The sequence below is a fragment of the Lytechinus pictus genome, chromosome 14 (genome assembly GCF_037042905.1).
Source record: "Lytechinus pictus isolate F3 Inbred chromosome 14, Lp3.0, whole genome shotgun sequence".
Classification (NCBI taxonomy): Eukaryota; Metazoa; Echinodermata; class Echinoidea; order Temnopleuroida; family Toxopneustidae; genus Lytechinus; species Lytechinus pictus.
The window spans coordinates 14,467,185-14,490,429 of record NC_087258.1 but is presented as its reverse complement, the minus strand read 5'-3'; the positions used below and the strand labels follow the sequence as shown (position 1 = coordinate 14,490,429).

Below are 23,245 nucleotides of genomic sequence, written 5' to 3'. Positions count from 1 at the left end.
AATCATAAAAAATCGAATTCCCATTTTACGCATGTTCCCCCTCCACTTTCAAAACCGTTCCTCGTCTCCTGGTTTGAACTGAAATTGACGGGTTAATTATCATCACCCTGTTTGTCTTTAAAAAGTAGCTTTCCATTTAATACCCTCAATTCTTTATCCCCCTCCTCCGCTCACTTCCCCTTTCTTTCTTCCTCTGACACTCTTTCTCTCCGTTTATCTTTTTTTTACTCTGACATACATACATACACACACACAATACGCACAAGCAAACGCACACACCCTTGGAAGTGGTGATTCCAACTGCATGATGTATACTTTATCGATGAGGGAAGGTGCGCGTGTGTGTGAGCTGGGTGGGAGGGAGGGTTAGTGTAGATGTGCGCAGTGATGCAATGAGCTGAATGTAGTTTAGGGGTGCAGAACATGGCATTTAAGGCAAAATTTATCTTCACAGTTGCGAAATAGAAAAATGGTGACCCTTTTCAAGATGAAAAATCTGAGTTTGTGATATAGAGTTTCACATAATATACAAAAGATAATGTAATATTTCACCGTTTTTGCTTTTCTTTTATTGCTTTCTTTTTGTCGCATAGTTTAATTGGAGAACTTTGGGAAGGGGGCACCCGCAAAGCCTTAAACTATACATCAGTAAGTGTGAGTGGGTTTGGGCGTGTCAGGGCCTAGCCATGTGTATGCATGTTTACATGCATACGTACACACACACACACACCCACTCTCACCCTCACACCCACCCTCACACACACGCACACCCTCATCCCATTCTATACATCGGTATGTGTAAGTGGGTGTGGGGTGTGTCAGGGCCTAGCCATGTGTATGCATGTTTACATGCATACGTACACACACACACACACCCACTCTCACCCTCACACCCACCCTCACACACACGCACACCCTCATCCCATTCTATACATCGGTATGTGTAAGTGGGTGTGGGGTGTGTCAGGGCCTAGCCATGTGTATGCATGTTTACATGCATACATACACACACATACACACACCCTCGCACACACTCATCCCTCATTCTCCGTCGCTCTCCATCTTCCTCCCTCTCTGGGTTTTCAGTGCTCTCTTACCGTGCTTATCTACCGTCGTGAAATCTCACAAATCTCTCGCAACAAAATTATTTCACGTACACTCGGCAGAAATATGTTAATTGTTCTTTGATGTTTATTTTTTTTTTCTCAACATGATATGTAAATATAAGCTAATTAATTGAAATGGAACACGAGCAATAATTAGAGAAAATATAAACAATGTTTGTATGTATAAATGTTCACAATTATGGAATATTAGGCGAGGGAAGATGTAAATAGTGATTCTTCCTTCAAGTTAGTGCTTTGGAAAGAATGTTATAAAGGATTCCTTTATTTCTTCAGGTCGGAAAGTGTCTGATCTGGAAACGTCTATTTCGCATATTTATTCATTTATTTATTTATTTACTTATTAATTAATTCATTAATTTATTTATTTATTCATTCATTCATTTATTTATTCATGTACTCCAATTTTAATTCGATTATGACTGTACTTCTGTCGGAAATTACAACTATAACGTTTTACTGAAGAACAGATATAAAAAACGCATAACATTGTTAAGGTTAATATTGAGGGCGTTTTTGTGAACAATACAATTTTTTATCACATCTCTATTCATTGAGCTTGTTACAAAAGGCCGTGTAAGTTGCGCGTAAGTTTTGGGTATTTTTTTAGGCAGCCATAGGGGCAAAAATTAAACGACCGGGTTCAGTGGCGTATTATTATAGGGGGCACATAGATGGATTCTCGCAACTTCACTGATAGAATAATTAATTCATCATAAATTGAATGAAATTCCGTGACATTAAACAGACTGCGATGAAGGAGTAAGCAATCAAGATGAAATTTGAAAACAAATATAATTATATAATTTTTGATAATTTAGAACAAGACAGATATAATCGCTAGAGGGTATTCATTTGTCTCGCAATCTACTATGGTCAACAAGGAAATTCGTGATCACTCTCGCAAAAAGTGTTCACTGGCTTTCTAGGAAATTCGTGATCACTCTCGCAAAAAGTGTTCACTAGCTTACAAGACAGATATAGTACAGGCTTTCTGCTCCTGCACTAAATGTTGGGTAAAATTAATGTATATCTTTTTAAGCGGTGGTTGATCCTCAAAAGCCCGGCGCGCACCACACGATCCGTTGTGATCCGATTATCAAAGAAATTGTAATATCATTTAATATGAACGTATCAATTTTAAAATCTTAACGATCAAAATCAATCGATTGTAGGCCTGTGAATAACAAAATGTAACTTCTAGTGTACCTGTATTTTCGAGTCTCCCTGTAGACAGAAATACACCATTTAATTCCAAATCGTAATGACGTCATAATCGGTTGCGACTTGTCTAGCTTATTCGGATTGTACTTAATCCACAATGCTTGAAGCAAAGCAGAAGCCAGATTTATTATTCCTAGAGTATTTTGCCGAATTTCAAATAAAACAATTTTACTTCGTTAAGAACTGTTAATGCAAAATGCTATTTTGTTCAGAAATTCGGTATTAGCGTATTCTTGCATTACTAGTGTAGGCCTATTGTTTTAATTAACAATATTTACGGCACAATCGAAATAACAGGAAATCTTCAACATAAAATTAGCGTCCGTGGTAGCCGGGGCGAGCTCCTCTGATGCCCATGACGTCATCTTGGGATCCACTTACAGCGCACGCGCTACTTGCGGATGCGTCAAGGCATGCGGCGTGACGCACGGCGTGTGCGATGTAGTTCTGCTCGTGGACTCCAGCGAAGAGATGGGACCAAGGGCCTTGGGCGTATATAGGGACGTCAGCTCCACCATGTGTCTCTGCTTGTAGGGGGATCATGGCATCTTGTACCCAATCACGTGACTCTATAATAAGAGATGAAACAAAGGAGAAAATGAAATAATGATAACAAACTTTTGCGATCCAATTTAAGTGACGGAAAAAATCAGGATAATTAAATAAACACGAAAAAAAGAATCCGCAAACAAGTCCTGACTATCACACCGAATAACCTCCATTTCCATTTCCTGATCGTCCTCACCTACCCCTTTCTCTATCCGTCCATCCATAACTCTTGCTTGCTACTTCTCTGTCTCCATTTCTCATACTATCGTTTTCTTTTTATCATTTCCACTTCTCAATTTACCCCTCCCCCACCCCCCCCTCTTTATTGAAAAATTACCTGTATCGACACCACTATAATCTCGTCTGTTACCATTGCTCTCCCAGCTGGACTGGACATTAACGCCCCCGGGTCCGTTCAGATATGTCAGTGTGGTGTAGGGTAAGCGGTCAAGCGACTCCTGGTCATCAACAGTACCTAAGAAGAGATAAAAAATGATTCTAGAGCACTCAACAAGTTTTATTGCTAGAGCAACATTTCACCAGCATACTTCAGATACTGCACTGTTCCTGATTATTCGACCTTTTCTCAGATTGATTGAGTGAGCCATAACAATAATAATGATAATAATATCTATTAATAGTAATGATAATAATAATGATAATAATGATATTATTATCATTATTATTGTTATCATGGGTATTATTATTGTTATTATTATTATCATTATCTTTATCACCATTATTATTATATAACGATAGTCGTAATAATAATTATAATGATAATAATAAAGATATTAACAACAACAAAAATGTACCGATGACGTAGAATTGTACGATATTTGCGACCTAAAGAAGTATGACAACCATAGAGAAAACGTTATCATCTCAAGTTCATTTGTTGCATTCACTTTTCCAAGGGGCGGTGGAGGGGTTGTTTGATGCCCCCCCCCCCCCTATGGGGCCAGTTTCATAAAGTCTTACAACTATTGTAACTTTGCCATTACGGCAACTACCATGGTAACTGTAAAACAGGCCCTTTCTGTAATGTCGTTGTTCCAAAACCGAAATTAAAAGCTTAGAATCTTGAAAGATTTCACATTATGATCGCTTATGAAGATTGTTATGCAATCGATTTGCACATTTTCCCGTAATCAGCCATCGTTGGAAAATTCCAAATGAAAAAACACACACAATTGTGAAATGTTACTAACCAAGAATTGGGTTGTTCTTGCTGGGATATCCCATAATGCCCATGGTATGGGCGTGGTCGGATGTGACAACGATAAGCGTCGACGTTGGATCAGTCAACGTCATGGCCATCTCTACTGCCTTGGCTAGCTCTATCGTCTCGGCTAAGGCATCGCCGGCTTTTCCCACGTGATGACTGAGGTCGATCAAAGCACCTTAAAATGTAACGATAAAAAATGTATATGATTTCTTAAACCTTATGAATTGACGTCATCACGCCGCCGTCTTAGAGGCTGAGGCCATTGTCTTGCACGCGTTGTTGATCTGCAGCTGGCACATCTCTGATAACTCCATTTACGTGTATTTCTATACATTCTGATGGAGGTAAATATGAGATTATGACGTCATAACATATTATTTTATTCTGGTTGGTGAGTCAATTAAATGGCGGGTGGATATTTACTGATTTGCACCGGTACGTCATCACGATTATGCTTAGGGTCTATGAGCATTGATACTTCTTCCTCAACTTTTATTTAACTATTTTCTACATGTTTCTTCGATGTTCCTCAATTTGTTGAACTGAAGAACATCATGACGATGTGCTTTATATCCAGTTGCAACATTCGAAGTATTCTCTTCTGGTCTCTTCAGAGCATTGTTGTTGTTGTCTGTGTTTTTACAGTGCTTTAATTCAAAATCATTTCATTAAAGAAAGAAATCTTAAGAGGTAAGGCCTTAATTTGGACGACAAAAATTCTCAAATTTTCTTTATTGCCTCTCTTATGAAAACTTAAATTTGATTGATTAACAGTAGAATACTGTGTTTGATAACGACTTCTGTAATGTCAAACAGAAACTTACTTTCTACTACGAGGAAAAATCCATCTTCATCTTTCTCCATGACTTTGATAGCTTTCTCGGTCATTTCTGCAAGAGAGGGTTCCCCGACACCATCGGCATCGCGATCGGCTCCGTAGCGCATGTAACTTGGTTCAAAGAGACCTATAAAAATGAAACCAGTTTTGAAATGTTTGTTACCGAGTTTATTTCATAATAATTTCGTCCGATGAAATAGAATCATCATCACCATCATCATCATCATCATCACAATCATCATCATCATAACAATAATCTTCTTCATCATCATCGCCATTATCATTATCATCATCGTCCTCGTCGTTGTCACCATACATCAGTAGCAACATCATCATCTTCATCATCATTTTCATCATCATCTTCATCATCATCATCATCATCTTCATCATCATTTTCATTATCAGCATCATCATCATCACCATCATCATCAAAGAGGAGACCATCAGGACGTTCCTCTTCCAGATGGAGGGGACCAAATCAAAAGTGATGTGGGACTCCCTCTACTGGATGCTGAAGACCTAGCCCAGGGTAGAACTGAACGGAAAAGGATCACCCGTATAGGAGAGCAAATAAGGGGGCACACTATCCTATGCACCTAAGTCAATAAGTAAGTCAGTAATCACCACCACCATCATCATCGTTGTCCCATCATCTTCATCATTATCATGATCATCAGCAGCATTATTATCACCATTATCATCATCGCCTTCATCATCATCATCGTCACCATTATCATCATCATGATCATCAGCATCATTATCATCACCACCATCATCAACATCACCACTATCGTCATCATCACCACGATCATTATCATCATCACCACCACCATCATCATCTTCATCATCATCATCATCGCCATTATCATTATCATCATCGTCACCATCACGATCATTATCATCACGATCACCATCATTATCACCACCATCGTCATCATCATCACGAACATTATCATCATAACCACCACCATCATCATTATCATCATCATCATCATCATCATCATCATTGCCATTATCATTATCATCATAATTTCATCATCATCATCATCATCATCGTCGTCGTCGTCATCATCTACATCATCCTTATTTTATCGTTCTTAAGAATCGTATTTAGCTTGACATTAAAACATTATTGTAAGATCCATACCAAGTAGAAATTCAGTTGTCGTCGAGTCAACGTTGTCGAATTCGTCTTTGCTCCACACGTACCGCGAGTTGGCGCCATTTTTCTCTGCTTTCCATTGACCAATCAGGTCGTTCCCATCTGTACGTCGACCATATACGTCATAATACTCGGGATCCTCAAGGCTGGATGGCAGGAATTCTTGTCTCCCGCCACCGAGGATGACCTACAAAGACGGGAAGATTCAGCGAAAAGATGAATTTGGGATTTAGGCGAGGCAAAGAGAGCAAGGAATACAATATAAAAAAGGGAAAGGGAGATCAAGAGTTAACAGGGATTTTTTTTCGTTAGCAGAAACGAAAAAGTATTTAGATGCATATGAATATATGGACGACACAAGTCTATGAAGGTAAATTGCCAATTCGTCCACCGCTAACTCGTCTGCTCACCACATATGGTCTGCTTCATTTAGTCTAATGTCATTCCGTCCTTGAAAATTTCGTCTAACAAAAATTTGGTCCAATAACCATTTGGTCCAATCATCACTTCTTCTAATCACAAGTTCGTCTATGACCATTTTGTCTCATAACCTGTTGGTCTAATATTCGTTTTATTTTCATTAATTTTGCCCAATTAACACTTAGTCTTATTAGACCAAATGGTATATGGTCTAAATGACTATTGGACCAACTGCTTATCAGAAGCAATGGTGAGTGGACAAAATGGCAATTAGACCATATGGATAATGGACGAACTGAGGGTAGATCAAATGATAGTAGACGAGTTGGCAATTGGACGAATTGGCATTGGACCAAATATAGACGAGTCTAATTCAAGTAGAATAAGAAAAAACTTATTCGGGTTTGTCCATTAGGATTTTTGTTAGTTTTACATTCAGTCATTTATTCTCAGTCAATCATCCAAGGAATCACTGATTCAAATATCGGTGTGTTAATCAATTAACTAAATAATTAATGAAATCTTACATTGATGAAGTCATTGTCCATGATCAATTGGTAGGCCAAGTCTTTACACTCTTCTTGCATTCGAGGTATATCTGCGTCGCTGTTCCAATCCCTCTCCGGTGAGTGAGCGTAGAGGGCGGCAGTCGTGGCACCCGTGACGCTGTCAGTGGTGACGAAGCCTGTAGACTTGCCTGAATTATAGAAATATTGGTGAGGGGAAAACGCCATTTTAAATATAACTTGCCTATTTCTCGTGAGTCGGTGCATGATGTATTTTTGCTGGTCCTTAGTCTACTATACTGATAGAAGTTAATAATTACGTTGCCGGGAACAGGACCTGATATTGCCGTGAAAAGGACATAATGTTGCCGAGAAAATGACCCGACGTTGCCAAGAAAATAACCTTCATATTTAAGCAAAGGTTTCTTCCTTACTAAGTAATTAAGTTATTTGTTAATTGTATTCAGTTAATACTTTTTATGCTAAATTATGATATTGTCATCACAATGAGTTGTATCGATGTAAAAGTCATTGTCCTTGTTATATACTAATTTCATTTATGATTATTATCTATGAAACCTTTGTCTTTATTTATTTTCATTCACTGTTTTTATTTCTGTATATGTCATGTTTATTATGTACATTTTGACAGGGTTCCCTTGTAAAGCAGACCATTTCGCTTGAACGGGACAACCTTGTCTTTTAAAGAGAACGTTAATAAATAAATAATGATAAATACGGTGGAAGTAAATGAAAATTAAATCGCACCGTATCACCAATAAGTCAATCCTACACTCCAATGATCTAATATACATATCGGCGTACCCCCTGACATGTCCGAAGCATAATACAATTCAAGCATTCAAAGTCGGAAATAAAGCAGTGACTTAATCATTAATGAGAACCCATTTCGTCGAGGAGAGTCTCACGTGCCAATTGGGGTCAAGAGAAACCCCAAACTTGTTAAAATTGAGTTGTGATTGGACTTTGGGGTTTTGAGTCCGAAATATAGACTGTGGTTTAAGGTTCACCATATTAGCTTTATCAAAGTATAGTGGTGCATTCGACATGGCAGATGATTTCATTGCTTTGTTGTACAACGAAAAATGTCAAGGCATGCTTTAGAAAGCCATCTGGCACCTCACATCACCATAGGCATCGAGTAAATTATTTCCAAATTATAAGAAGGAAACAATGCGGATTATAACTTTTAAAAGGGATCGCCTCTCGTATAAGAGTCCAGGGGGGGGGGGATATATTTAAAAAAAGGCATACGTATAGCCCCTGTGACGATCCCCTCCCCTGGATGATCTGATGATGTCCTACCCCCCCCCCCCCCGACCGAAATACCTAAACACGAGAGTAGAAGATATTTCACCTTGTGTATGTGCAAGATGAAGATTGGAGACGACTTCGTTGCCGGCCGCCGAAGCACAATCACCGCGTTTGGCGTCGTCGTCGAGTCCGATCACCCCATCCTTGGTCTTGACACCGCCGAAGATTGCGGTAGCGGTACTCGCAGAGTCGGCGGATTGGAAGTCAGTAGAATACGTCTAGGAATTCACGTTTGAAGAGGAGACAAGCCAGCCAAATCAGGGGCGGATCCAGGAGTTTCCGAAACGGGGGGGGGGGGGGCACATTTCCCGAGGAATAATTTGACAAGCAAAAAAAATATATAAAAAAGGTCTTCACTTTCAAAGGGGGGGGGGGCACACTTCTTTATTAACGGCATTTTCATATTACAAATTTTATTGTGCCTCTCAAAGGGGGTGGGCACGGGCCGGCTGTCCCCCCCCCCTGGATCCGCTAGTGAGCCAAATAATGTATTATATTCCTCATTTCCTTTTCGTCTCAAGACCAATTATTTTATATTTGAATACCAAAATGTTTCCAATTAATATTACAGATTTCTGGGGCAACACTGGAATGTTGTAAAGAAGGGGTGGGGAAGAGGGGGCACTATATTGATTACCGCAGGCGTGATCAGATTTTTTTGATGAAGTGTTTTCCCCTCTATTCAGATATTTCTACATGTTTTCTTTATCCCTGAAGTAAAGTGTAAACCAACCAAAACACCTTTCTCGATTTCATATTGATTTGTAGTTGATTAATTTATTAATTTGTTTATCTATTTATATAAATTTATTAATTTACTTATTGATTAATCATTTTCTTATAAATAATTTTCTTTATTCATATCTTTATTCGTTTATTAGTTTACTTATTTTCTTGTTTATAGTTACTGTCTTACTTATTTATTGGGTACTAGGTTTAGGAAAAAAATATATGTATTTCCGAAGTTCTTTTGTTGGGGCAGGATTAAGAGATTTGGACAAAAAATATAGAAATGCAATAATAAACATAAACGTCGATTTACCCTCTCCTCCTAAATCAACATGTCCCCGTCCCTCCCCCTGGATCCATGATGATTTATTCCTTGGCATGTTTGTTTAAAAAATGTACATGTATTTTTTTTCTTCGGCACAAATGACCTATTCTTTTTTACCTGAAAGTAAATCCCCTTTTCAGAATATTTTCTGGGCCCCCTCATGCCCCCCGGAATTTATAAAATCACGCTATCTGGGTGTGTTTTCCTCTATTTGGTCACAGGATTGTGAACCGGAACTTATACCTCCCCTTTTACCGAGATTGAAATTCAATTTAAAAAAAACAGTGGGGTAAGTCCAAAATATGATAAAGACAATTCATTTAAAAAGATTTATCCAACACAACACGTGTAACTTGAAATGTCCTTGTCTGATATTTGGAATTCGATGATTCGGTTATACCAACGAAACTCAAAACTCTTTCGTAATTTCGAATGGCATACGGTCGGTCGTTTTGGAATAGGTTTCCTTAGTATGGTTGCTATTCAAGATCGACTGACAAAATATCATTTCCTACCTTTACGAGACCCCCATACGGGAATTCCTCCCAGGCGAGTACGTTGCTGACCCCCTCAACGCCTTCCTGTTGGCCTTGTCGTATCCTGGAGGCGACCACGGTCGATACATCCATGCCATCGCCTACGAAGACGATGACGTTCTTGGCCGCTTCGATGTTATATTCAAGGTTCAGAGCGTCATTGATACTGGATCGGGCCTGGGCGTTCCAGAATTCGGGGGCTTCATTGATAAAGTAAGAAATTCATTGGAATTAATGATGAATCATACGATTTACAATGATAATGTAAGAAGATTGGAATAGTTTTGTAGAATTTCGCAATTTGTATTCATAAGCGTCGTGGGGTAGCGGTTCGGACTCTCACCTTGCAATCAGAGGGTCGTTTGTCTGGATCCCACCATGGCCTAGCGTCCTTTGGCAAGTCGTTCATCTACAAGTAATTGCCACTCTCCACCCAGGTGTTAAATGGGTTTCCCGGTAGGATGCGAAAGCCTATGTGGTATGCCCAGTGATTGAGCCTTCGAACTCTTGTTGGGATGTTCCCCAGGGAGTGGAGAAAGTGCATACATTGTGTGCGGGCATGCCAGGATTTGATTTGATTTGATTTGATTTATTTATTTATTTCCGATCAAACAAAAGATATAATCCAAGTACAGTGTAAATACATGTTCAAAATAATACATACTCCGATGACCGATGATCCGATGACCGAGGTATAATATGCAACAATTACCGAGGGCTTAGAAACAAAGTGCAATAAGCGCTATCCCACCTGTAAGTGAAGACTGTATAACTACAATATTATGCAGTAATGAGATAATGACGGGGGGGGGCATGACTATTCACGGTAACTTTCGAACTAATTTATGAAACAGATTCATTGCCAAAACAACTACATAGCAACTTCAGTTCGTAAGGGTATCGTTTCCTTTTTTTTGGGGGGGGGCGCACACTCCAACCCTTTCACTCCCGGTCTATTTTATGGGCCATCCCAAAACGGAGTTGGTTTCGTTGGTGTGACTGCATGCAGCATCATTGTGATCATGGGTGATATATTAAAGCTCATTGTTTCGATATCAGTCAATATTGATATTTCACCTTCAAGAACTTTGAATAAGCGATAACATGGATAAATACTCTCAAAGCACTCATATCTTAATCGTCATGATTATGAACAATGTTCACATACACCATGTACTGGCATAGACGTACGCAGACATTTTTTCCAGGGGGGGGGGGGAAACGCGTAAAAAATGAAGAAACTCGATAGCGAGGGGGCGAAGCGACCGATTTTGTTTTGGGTGCGCTTTTGCATTTTCGAAAGTGAAATTGAAGGATTTTGCACATTTTAGGTGTTTAAAATTCGTCAGCAAAAAAAAATCAAATTTAAAGAACAACTGCCCCCTGCCTCCCGCTGCATACGGCCATTGTATCGTAATTATGAATATGTTTTAAACATAATGAGCTATAAAGCGAACAATAGTCTCAAACCCAATCCCCTTAACATGTCCATAGTCATGAAAGTACTAGTAATTGAAAGTGATGCGAATTATTCTTATCAAAATCCAAACTGTTATTATATCGTAATACATGTAGTTAGCAAATTTCTAGAAACAATGGGACTTTGGTCATTTTGTCATTTTTGCTATTATGTTGTTTCATCATGACTTTATTCAAGTTCAAAGACACTGATATACAATATATACATAAAGAGACCAGGTCCATCGTTTCCATTCCAAACAAATGGCAGGTCAGTACATGGATTACAAGACAAGTAATACGTTTATATACCAATATAGAGAATTATTTAGAGTAACATAAATGCAGGAAAATAATTAGTAAAAGCTGTCGTTGATATCACGTTGGAAAAAAAAAACACTCAATCAGTCTTCTAAATCAGAGCTGGATATGTAAATGGAATTAATCAACTACTGCATACAACCTGAAATGTACAGACAACATTACGAGAGGTGTTTTGTACCCAATTTCAACTACGGTATCTTCTTAATTATTATCATTATATATACGGCTGTGATCATTATATGTTTTTGTGTATTCAAATCAACTTAATTAGCTACTGACATCACAAAGTTATGAGAGTAATATTAGTAAAGTACATTTGCCTTGCGCAAAAAAACATAGTGAGGCAAATTATCTTGGGCCTTTGGGGATGGTTACGGGTCCAAGTGACGTACCTCCCCCCAGGTTCGCTCTTTTCTTGCGTAGAATATCGAAAAAGAGGAGAGTATGGCGAGTTTAGAAAGAGTATGGAAAAATTCTGTTGGTCGGACTTTTGAGCTTGTTGTTCTAAGGAGTTTTTTAAGGCGGTGTTTATTATTCCGGTCTACTAGGCCCCTTGCCCCGACTTCTACGGCGTAGAATGACACCATGTACCCCTTTTCTTTGATATCCCTGACGATTGACTCATACTTTGTGACTTTCCTTTGGTGTGCATTATCGATGTTGGTTTCAAATGGGATTGTTAATTCGGTGATAATTATCTCTTTTTGATCTTCCCGTAAAATTACTAGATCTGGGCGCAAAGTGGTTGTGAGAATGTGGGGTGGTACGGTGCCCCCGGCGATTGATTGCCCTTCTAAATCAGTATAAATATTCCCGTTAGTCAGATTTTCAAGAAATGTTTTATGCATGAACCTCAAAATGTTATTATGACGCCACTCATATCTCTCAAGGAAGACTGGGCAGTTTGAGAGTATATGATGGAGGGTGCCTGTGGTACCAGGGCAGAATATACATTTATCATTTAGGCGTTTACCCCAGGTATGCAAGTTTGTATAAGAGGGTAAAGAGTCAATACATGCATTAACAACAAAACTTAGAACTCGTTTTGGGAGATTATACATAATAGATTTCCAAGTTAGGTTTTCATTTTGCAGTAATAACAAGGAGGCAAATTTTCCCTGGACCAAGAGTGGCTCCACTCTATCAGACCAATATTTAACTGTGTCTTCCTCTATTATCTTCTTAACGGTTTTCTTCACAGTATGCCATGGACTAGTCTCAACATTGATAGCATTTTCAACTCTACGATGGGTTTCGTTACATTGTACGACAGTTGATTGTTTACGTGACCATTGTGACTCTCTTTCAATAGCAGAATCAATCGCTTGATTAACTACTGAATCCGCTTTAACTCTCGATCTGCTAAAAGCGGTAGAATGGGATTGGCGGTAAATGTCGGATAGTCTCGGGATATTGAGACCTTGAGGTAAGTGGACCATTGCAATGTTGGCACCTCGAGAAGGGATACCTAACCAATTTTTCAGGTATTTATCGGTTAGCACGTCGAATTTATCTAAGTGGGTTTTTTGTAATGTATGGACTATGAGCAAAAAGCGGATAGAATTGAGTACGTATCGTGAGTAAATGGCAACTTTAAACTCAGGACGTACGGATAATTCGTCTACTCTTTGGATTCTGTCAGCAATTTCCTTATGGACAAAATCATATACTTCAGCTGGTTTGCCACTGAAACAAATATTTGATCCCAAAAATTTGTGCGGCTTTTCTCTGATTGAACGAATATTTTCTGTGCCGATTGAGAACTTGATTTCTTTCGGGGTACCTCCACAAATTGACAGACTGCAACATTTGGGAGGTTTTAATTTAAGTCCCATCGACGATGTGTGTGAATGTAACTGATCAATTATCTTTTGATGTTGTACTTTATTATTGGTTATTAAATTAAAATCGTCGGCGTACGGGGTTGTTATGATCCTGGTGCCATTCAGGTCATATCCCAGACTATCTTTCATTTGACCGAGGTATTAAATTAGGGGGTTAAAACATGACAAGAAGATGATAGGTGAAAGGGGATCTCCCTGGAATACACCTTTTTTTAACATAAATGTTTCAGATGACCATTTATTGCCTTTTACATTACCTTGCAATCTACCATACAGATTACGAATGTACACTGACAGATTATTGGGCACATGAAATCGACGTAGGGAATGGGAAATTAGTTCGTGAGATACACTACCAAAAGCGTCAGCTAAGTCAAAGAACGTGACATGTACAGTGCGTTTCTTAGCTTTACTATGTGACATTATTTCATGTAAGACTTGATTGTGTTCCACGCAACCATTGATACCATTAATAAATGCCTTCTGAACGTTATGGTCAATGTAATTATTTGTAGTCAAGTAGTCAACTAAACGATTTGCTAGTAATTGGTGGAAAACTTTACTTACACAAGAAGTTAACGAGATCATTCTGAAATTTTCTGGTACATTGGTATCCCCGCCCTTGTGTATGAGCGTTACTTGACAACGGGACCAACTCTCAGGGGGGTCGTGTGTTTCGAGAAGAAGTTGAGAAAATAGGGTGGCCAAAAAATGATGAACACACGGAGTATTTTTTAACAGACCATACATAAGGCCGTCTGGCCCGGGAGCAGAAGATGCCTTCTTGGCATATAATACCAATTTCACTTGCTTAGGAGTAACCGGGGTCAAATCGAAATCATGGTTTGATTCATTAACATCAATGTAGGGAAACCAAATACATCTATTAAAGTCAATATGCTCTGTTTGAGAATATTTTCGTGGGTAGTACTCATCCGCGATTTCTTTCGACAAGGAAATGGTGGGCGTAGTTCTGTTAAAGTCTCCGTTACATACTTGTTTCGAAAAGTTCCAAAAGTCATTTCTGTATCTTATTTCTTGGTAAGCTGCGGTCTTTTCGGCTTTCCTCTTGTCAGATCGCTTTTTCAGAAAAGATACTGCTTTAACGGCAGATCGGAAGTTTTTCCTGTCCCCGTCCGTGCCTTCTTTGCTGAATGCTTTTCGGCGAAGAAAGTTTTTTCTTTTCCGCGCATCGGCGAGGGTTTTTGGTTCATGCTCGACATATTCTTGGGAGTTGTTTTCTTGAACGAAGTCAGGTTGCGAAGCGAAGTAATCGAAGACGGTACGACTGAAAGAATCGGCGGCCTCCTTTGGGGTCAGGATACGATGGTTTAAGTCCTCGTGAATGGGCGTTATCCGTTCTTTCAATTCATTGTTCTTTTGCTGCCATTCATTTCTCACATACTGCGGAATGATGAAGCGGGTGAAAGCTTCTGAATGGGCGAGGTGAACAATGAGTAGCCAAAAGCAGAGATGCATTATACCGTGGAAACCCATTGGCTTACGATTGGTGATCACGTGGTCAGTGGGTGGCGCCAACTTTGATAGCGGCTGAAAAGCCAGCGGATTGTAGACGATCAGCTAGTGGGGAAGGTCCCCGAGTCAACGCCTTGGACGCACGTTATTTACGTTACAGTATTCGGATGAGAAATTCAAAATAATATGACATCGGGTTCTCCAATAACGGCTGATAATATTTTAATATCAACGACTGCTAGAAATACTGAGTCACTCACCAAAACGATGATTACATTGACGATGATGGTGGACGCGGCCAAATCCGGAATTTTAAGCAAAATTTGCAGCGGTGAAAAAACCTTTTCCGAGATTGCCGTTGCGCCCTACATTTAAACCGACCAGAAAAATCCTGATAATCTATTTTCATCATAATTCACTGTTTTTACAAACATTACAAAGGACCTTTTAAACCTGTTAAATCGTGTGTACTTCATATACACGATTGGGAAGTTTTATGAATTAATTTGTTGCCTGTTGTGACTCAATGTATTGAAGTATTGTTGTTAAGGCTTTGTCCCACTGCACGTACGGATGCAGAGAGGATGTAAAACGGAAAGGAATCTTGCCATCCGTTGGAAAACGTTATGCATCCGTTGTGTACTCTTTGCATACGTGTTTCATACGCTCTATATCCATCGAGCATCCGTCTACTGTGATTTCATCATCCGCCCATTTTGTCCATTGTCTGGAGCGGATAAAAACGGATGGAGCCACCCCGAAATTTTGCTTGTCCGTTGTATCCGTCATCAATAGACCAGTTCGTAGTTACTTCATGGAGAATTTTGGTCAAATGACCTTTCATTTCTTTCACTATGATAGGCAGATTTCAAAGCAAGATATTACGTAAGCATGCCTTACATAGCAGGATGAAGAAATTGAATAGACCGGGTGACTAGAATAGCACACCAATGAACTTTTATGAAGGTATTTGTTGCATTCCTACTTTGAATGCATATCATAGCAATATAGCATGTTGCACAATGTACTTGGCAAACTGTGAAATACCAGTCGTTCGTGGAAGCATTGTTGTTTTTTGTGGATGTACATGAAAAACACAATTCAAAAGAATATATGAATAATCAAGACATCAAAGTTGGTGCTTATCTCATTAAGTTTTAAACCACCATGTCACTTTAGTACCAATGACCTTCTTCTGATCATGCTCAGAATCTTCTGATCATGCGCAGAATGGAACTACGAACTGGCTTATACGTTTTGTGTCCGTCGGCCAGTGGGACCAGGCCTTAATCTACACTACTACACTAAAAATCGGACGCATCCGAGAATGAATCAACAATCTGACATGAGAGTTGGTAAACTATGTAACAAATTATGTATCCCTACATGCGTAATAAACAAATTTTTAATTAAGGGTCTCCGTCCTCTCGTTATATGAGGGAGGCGCAACAAAAGTACACCTGGGCTTCGTCTTACAAAGAGTTACGATTGATCCAATCAATCGTAACTCTATGGAAATCCAACAGTGTCATAATTTTTTCTGCAGGAAATTTGCACAATGTCCTTTGCAAACAAAGAGAAGCACAGTGAAGTTTCAAGAAAACAATGAATGCATGAATACACATCAAAGCTAGAAAATATTTTGAACAAACATGCATAATAGATGTTGACGTTGCTGGCCGTCCATAGTTGCGATTGATTGGATCAATCGCTACTATTTGTAAGACGGGGCCCAGACATATTTTCCCTCCTACTAAGGAAACAATGACCAGCAATTATGCAAAACCAGCTAAGAACTGTACTATTATTATTATCTCATACTACGTTTTCAATTACCGTGGTGTAGATAGAGGTGAAAGATCTCCATAAATTTCATCTTTTTTCCTGCTATTGTAAGCAGATAGCGCAATAAAGGAAATAATTTCTATAAATTTAAAAGCAACGTTGACAGCAAATTTCAAAATACAGATCGACAGAGTTGGAAAGCTAAAATACACATTTTTATCCTCTATAGTTATGCTTGAAGTGTGGGACAGAGAATTTATGAATTCTTTAAGCCGATTGGTCAATTAGCCTGAGAGATAATCCTGTATTAGCCCCATCTACTCCTCATGTTTCTTGACCAATAGATTAAATTATGTACATTTGATGAGATAAAACCTTTATACACTGCACGTTGTCACGGAATACGGAAAATATTTACGTCCGTGTTCTATCATACATATTCCACTCGGCCTCTGACCTCTTGAAAAATAGAACTGTGATTTAAAAAAAGAAAATAAAGCCTTATTTTAAGTTCTTCCAATTAAGACGAGTGTACGAATTGATTCTTATACTTACATTGCCCTTGGACTGGCCCGTAAAGACAAATAACTAATACTAGAAAAATCTTCATTATGGTGATTTTGTTTCTGCTCCACTAAACTTGCGACCTGAACAAAATACCAAATGCATAACAACTTATCTCTCAAAATATATACACTGGACAGTGATTGCTGGGGGTAAGTAGGGATATTAATTTGCAATCAATGGTGGACTTTGATATTTTGTTTAAAATTGTTTTGCATATGAAAAGACGAAGAGATAATGTATCAGAAGATGGGTTTATGATGGCACAGTTATCAACAAGGGAGGTTCAATAAAAATATGATTAGATTAAAATTATGTGTGATTGGTAAAACAAACAAAAGAATTAATTGCCCATTCGCAATGTTCGTTTCACCTACAGATCGTCAATTGATACTGGGGTAGTATAGCCTATAATCTAGGCGGAGGTTGCAGCTTTTGTCTTTGCCTCTACGAGTCTGATGCAGTAATGCGAAACGTCAGACGTCTGATGCGAATACGACGAATTGTGGTTTCACATCTGGGGAGCTTTTCATGAAAGAACTTGTTGGACGTTTTATCTGACACGTCCTTTTTATCCAACAGTTACCATAGTAACAATGCCTCTCGGCCAATCAGAACCAAGGAAAGTTGTCAGATCTAACAACTACAACTTGTCAGAGAAAAAAAAAATCATTAAAAGCTTCCCAGACGTTTAGGCGTAAAAGCATCATACTTGATTGAAATTGAACTTCTCAAGAACCACTATTATATTCATGGGTATCAATGCTGAAAACCGCATCCAGTATGAGCGACAATCGTGACCTACTTTGTCATCATTCAGAAGAAAATACTATATTTAGCAAAATGCAGAAACATGCTACATGTTCATTTATCTTTCTCTCTACAAATCCAATCTCATTTTCATTACCAATTTCTTGCTGTTTTTCCTCTTTCTCTGTCTGCCTTGTCTTTATCATCCCTTTTTAAGCATTATTTTTAAGCATTATTGTAATTTGGGAATACCGATCGATAAGCCTTTTCGAGTTTCCTCCATATTCAACTTGTAATACATGTATACTTTCTTGCTCTTCCATTTTCAATCATTTTAAAAATCTATTTATATATTTATGTGATATATATTCTTGTTTGTGATCTGCTGATTGTTTGTTTTTGTCCATGAATTTGAATATATATATAGAAATCAATAAAAATGAATGAATTAATTAATGAATGAATGGTGGGGTTACAGTCAAGGCGTTGCGATCAGACGCTCCAAACCCACCCCCTCTGTAAAACTGGGGGGGGGGGGGGGGCTTTGGACGAAAGGTTGCTAGGTCCTTTTGTAACGCAAACCAGACGAGACTCTACCCACACTTTCGGTAAAAGCTGAGAGAGAGAGAGAGAGAAGGAAAGAAGGCAGGGAGATGGGGGACATATGAACACACACACACACCCTCACCCACACACACTCATCCACATACATGATAGTGTATATACTGCATGTGACTATCAACAGTCGTTACAAACAACCATTTTTTCAAATAAAAAAATACTTTTTATTTAATAAAATTCAATCTAAGAAGGTTTGCATTCGCAACTCTTAATATTACATAGGCCTATAAATCATAAATATTGAACCACTTATTAGGGTGACCACATGCAGACACGATCATGAGTATGGAGGAAGAATTTCGATTGTATACACCGTCTTCAGACTATCTCCCGCTTAAGGCCGGGTTACACCGGAACCGAATCAGCAGCGAATCCATCCGAATACACGTATCCGGGTGGTTTCGGGAGAACCTGTTCTCCCTCCGTGAAAATTCAAGATTTGGGAACATTCGAATCCAACGAAACCATCTGAATTGGGCCAAATTTGGCTAGAATCGATCCGAATTTATTCGGAGAATTCGGTTTTGGTGTAACCCTGGCTTTACTGGGACATCCCCAAGTGGATTTCATGGTAAGCGGGACATCCCCCGGAAAAAACTTATAGTCTAAACACGAGATAAACATTCTCTCTGCCTCCCGCTTTCTTTTTCCAGGGTTCTGGGAAGGATAGGCGCCCTTGGCTCGTCGTAATCCGATGGGCGCAGCTGCTTTTGTCATTAGTGCGCACGGGCGAAATTCGCCACGTACGGCAGTCAGCCACGACTCGTCCCCCTGAGACCGGGAGAGGTGTGGACGCTCTGTCGTAATCCCCCCCCCTTCCGTCCACCCATTGGCGGCGGAAGCCAAAAAAATTAGGGGGGGGGGTCCACCTAAAATTTGGGGACGGACGCAGGTAAAAAAATTGACAAGAACAAAAAAATGAATAAATAAAAAAGGTAATCAACCTAAACTTTAGGGGGGACCACACAAATTCTAGGGGGGTCCACCTGAATTTAGGGGGGGGGGGGGACGCAGGAAACAAAATTGACAAGCAAAAAAAAAAAGGTTATCAACAAAAAATTTAGGGAGACCGTCACCCCCCCCAACCTCAAATTTAGGGGGGACAGGACCGCCGTCCCCCCCCCCCCCGCTTCCGCCGCCTTTGCGTCCACCTGTAAGCGGCGGACAGTGCTTGTTTCAAAACATTCCTAATGTATAACTTTTAAAACTTAGAAAGTCAAAAATGGGCCTAAGCTTTCGATCCTAGCAGAATCTTCGTCGGAGGCAAAATGACTTTCTAATTTTCTCAATTGGCTCTCTTTTATTAGATAAGCAGTTTTCAGCAGCTTCTTTTTGCCACTTTTAAAACTTGATTACTTTCGATATAATACTCGAGAATCACATTGCTCTCTAACAATCGACCAAATTCTGAAGGGATCTTATAATTTCTATTTAAAAAAAGAAAGCAAAATTCAGCATGAATCAAAGGAACCATGGATATGAGACAATGTTTATAATGTCCTTCGAGTTAAGTCCAGTCTATACAAATTCTACAAAATTTCCTTCCTTTCTTTCTTTCTTTCTTAAAAAAATATAAAATAAAGTTAATAGTTCTTATTCATCGTAATCATTAAACCTCTTTTTCATTCCATTTTATTTCATTCATTGATGTGTACAACTTAAAAAATAACAAATTAACAAAGGAAACATAAAAAACATGATAAAATTAATAGATTAACAAAATTTTTGATGAGCGAAACAATCAACATGGTTGTAATTTCTATGATATATTGATTAAAAAAGTTTGCATGGCAACCTCTATATTAAAAAAATATGTTGATTTTCTCAGGAAATGAAACATTTTCGATGAATATATTAATGACAAAGGTATGAATAGTAATATTATCAACACATATTTTGGGTTATTTATCCATTCTCATTTGAGCACATGACCTGGTGGAAAAATGAATCATTAATGAGCGACCAGGAAGCGAAACGAGACGACTTGAAAATACGCCCTCTAACGTCGGCTAGCGTAAATCATCTCACAGATGGAAACGCCATTTCTATCTTGAAAAAAACAACAACAATAAGAACAGCAACTACTTTATTTAACATCTACTAATCACTTACTTTGTATATTGTTAATGAAAGTATTAGATGCTTTATGCACTCTATATACACCATGAACGAGCTGTCAATTTGTACAATACAAGATACTGCAGAGTATGCCTATGAGCTAGTCTATTAGGAGTCGACATACACAATAAAAACGTTGTTTTTTAATTTTGTATACAACGCTATTCACTTTATGAACTTTATGAAACAGTTTAAACATTCGTTTAAAATCTTAAACAACAAAGTTTGATTTCTAATATTCAGTTCTCAATTAATTAAATATGGCTGATTAAATAACTACCTCCATAAAATTCATAGCATTAAACAGCGTTATAAAAAAATAAACAGTGTCTTTACTGTCAGTAGAAGTAGAATATGCAAATATATGTTAATAACATCTTCCTAGTCGAATGTAACCTATGTTGAACAGAACTCTGTGGTCACAAAAAATTGACTTAAACAGATTGTACTCATAATATAATAAAATATTTATGAAAAGGTTTCTAATGAGAACACTTCTATAAAAAAGTTTCTACTGAGGATATTTTTAGTTTTTTATGAAAACACCAGTATAAAAAGTTCTTGATATGAAAACATGTCCATGAATATCCATGAATAGTTTTGAATGAGAATAAGTATGAAGAGGCGGTTTAATGACATATTGTGTTAATATTATTTTTTATGAGAACACCTTCTTAACAGAAAAAAAAAGATTGTCACAGCCGTAGAAATATTTTCTTGCGATAAAGGACGTAAGCTATGAAGAGCCAAAAGAATGCTGACCACACACTCATAATAGCACTCTCGCTATGGTTATCATAGAAAGGATGCCAGGTAAATGGAAGATAGTCTTTCAACACTCCAACACCGAGATATAGCAGGATAGAGTTCATACCTAGGTAATAAAAAAAAAGACAAGAAAGTATGGACGGTAAATGAAATTAAAGGAAAAACCTACCCAAAAGGAGAGTTGTTCTTTTAATAAAAAAGAGAAGCATTCTTATTTGCCTTTGATAAAACAAAAGGTATATACATGAAATTGGAATAGCTATATCTAAACGTGACCAAGACTGAATGATTCGCTGAATTGCTTTGGGATAAATATTGATTGTGGATACCGTCATCCCTTAGCTCCAAACATGGACAGGTTTAAGAATTTTGTTAATTAATACCTAATTAGTTTGTTGGAAGAACTTTCTTCTATTCAGTTTGATAATTATGGTTTATGATGTTATCTATTTATTTATTGATTGATTGATTTATATTTATTTATTTATATTCACTTATTTATCTATTTATTTATTCATTTATTCATTTATTTATTTATTTATTTATTCATTCATTTATTCATTCATTCATTCATTCATGATTAAAATCGCTTTTCATCATATCATGATCAGCAAGCCAAACAGTTCATAATTTAAAAATAAGAAAAACAATTGTTTCATATCTTACCCATGTAGATTATTGGCGATCCGCTCCAAAAGTGAGTGACGTCAATGAGAAAATGAAGAAGGGCTTCAGCCACGAATGCGAGTCCACCGGTGAGGGCGATATAGGAAACAGACCTATTTAAAAGATTGTAAGTGCAATTTATTCGAATCTATTCATCTCATAAGATTTCAGGTTATTTTATGTCTATTAAATCTAAAAAAAGTCTTCACCTTTTATATATTTTTTGTCGATGTTAACATTTGAGTGCATATATACCTCTGAAGATTTTTTTTTAAGTCTACAAATATACAATCGTAATTGAAACTATTACAAGCTGCAAAACAAAGATGCTCTACAAGATTCATTCATTTGCTTTCCATTCTATAAGCAATATATGAATAACAATCAACTCACAATAAAATTATATTCTGCCATTATGATCATGATAATAGAGGAGTACCCTGACTGAAAAAGTTAACATTTTGTACGTAGACATGGTATATAGATTAACGATACAAGATTACATAAAATAATTATACAAGGTAGGCCTACATACATACATAAAAAGCTGACATCATGGCCTTTCATTGTATGATATCATTTAAAATTTGAAATATAAAAACCTTTTAATGATCAACAACCAACGATGCATGGAAAATGTATTCCTTTCTGTTCTAAATACATACCACAGGGTTTTGTTGATAGGTATCCATCCATCAGCCAAATGACATTTACTTAGTACGGCGCTGCAGGTAATCTGAAAGTAAATTAGACCAATTCATATAATTTATAGTTCAAAGTTAATCTCCACATTATTTTCTATTAAAATTCCAGATTTCAAGATACATTCAATAAATCGAAGCACAAGTGACATTTACTTAGTACGGCGCTGCAGGTAATCTGAAAGTAAATCAGA

The 23,245-nt window shown here is 37.9% G+C and overlaps 2 protein-coding genes across 3 annotated transcripts in view; both read right to left on the bottom strand.

Moving 5' to 3' along the window:
• Positions 1-1,204: 1,204 nt before the first annotated feature.
• On the bottom strand, positions 1,205-17,568 carry LOC129275813 (alkaline phosphatase-like). Its single transcript, XM_054912295.2, has 10 exons — positions 17,419-17,568; positions 9,956-10,176; positions 8,430-8,604; positions 7,073-7,242; positions 6,111-6,312; positions 4,950-5,090; positions 4,109-4,300; positions 3,235-3,372; positions 2,112-2,917; positions 1,205-1,964 (listed from the first exon to the last, which is right to left on the bottom strand). The coding sequence occupies exons 1-9, from the start codon at positions 17,471-17,473 to the stop codon at positions 2,664-2,666; spliced, it is 1,548 nt and encodes a 515-aa protein (XP_054768270.2). The 5' UTR covers positions 17,474-17,568; the 3' UTR covers positions 1,205-1,964; positions 2,112-2,663.
• Positions 17,569-18,938: 1,370 nt separating this feature from the next.
• The window catches only part of LOC129276578 (heparan-alpha-glucosaminide N-acetyltransferase-like), a 37,177-nt gene continuing 32,870 nt past the window's right edge, over positions 18,939-23,245 (bottom strand). The window contains exons 15-17 of one of the 2 annotated variants that reach the window (XM_054912963.2): positions 23,016-23,086; positions 22,351-22,463; positions 18,939-21,790 (exon numbers count right to left, since the gene is read on the bottom strand). In XM_054912963.2, coding sequence (XP_054768938.2) covers positions 21,612-21,790; positions 22,351-22,463; positions 23,016-23,086 — 363 coding nt within the window. In that variant the 3' untranslated portion in view covers positions 18,939-21,611. Of the gene's footprint in view, positions 21,791-22,350; positions 22,464-23,015; positions 23,087-23,151; positions 23,230-23,245 lie in introns of those variants that run through there. The other variant, XM_064109818.1, reaches the window with a different exon arrangement.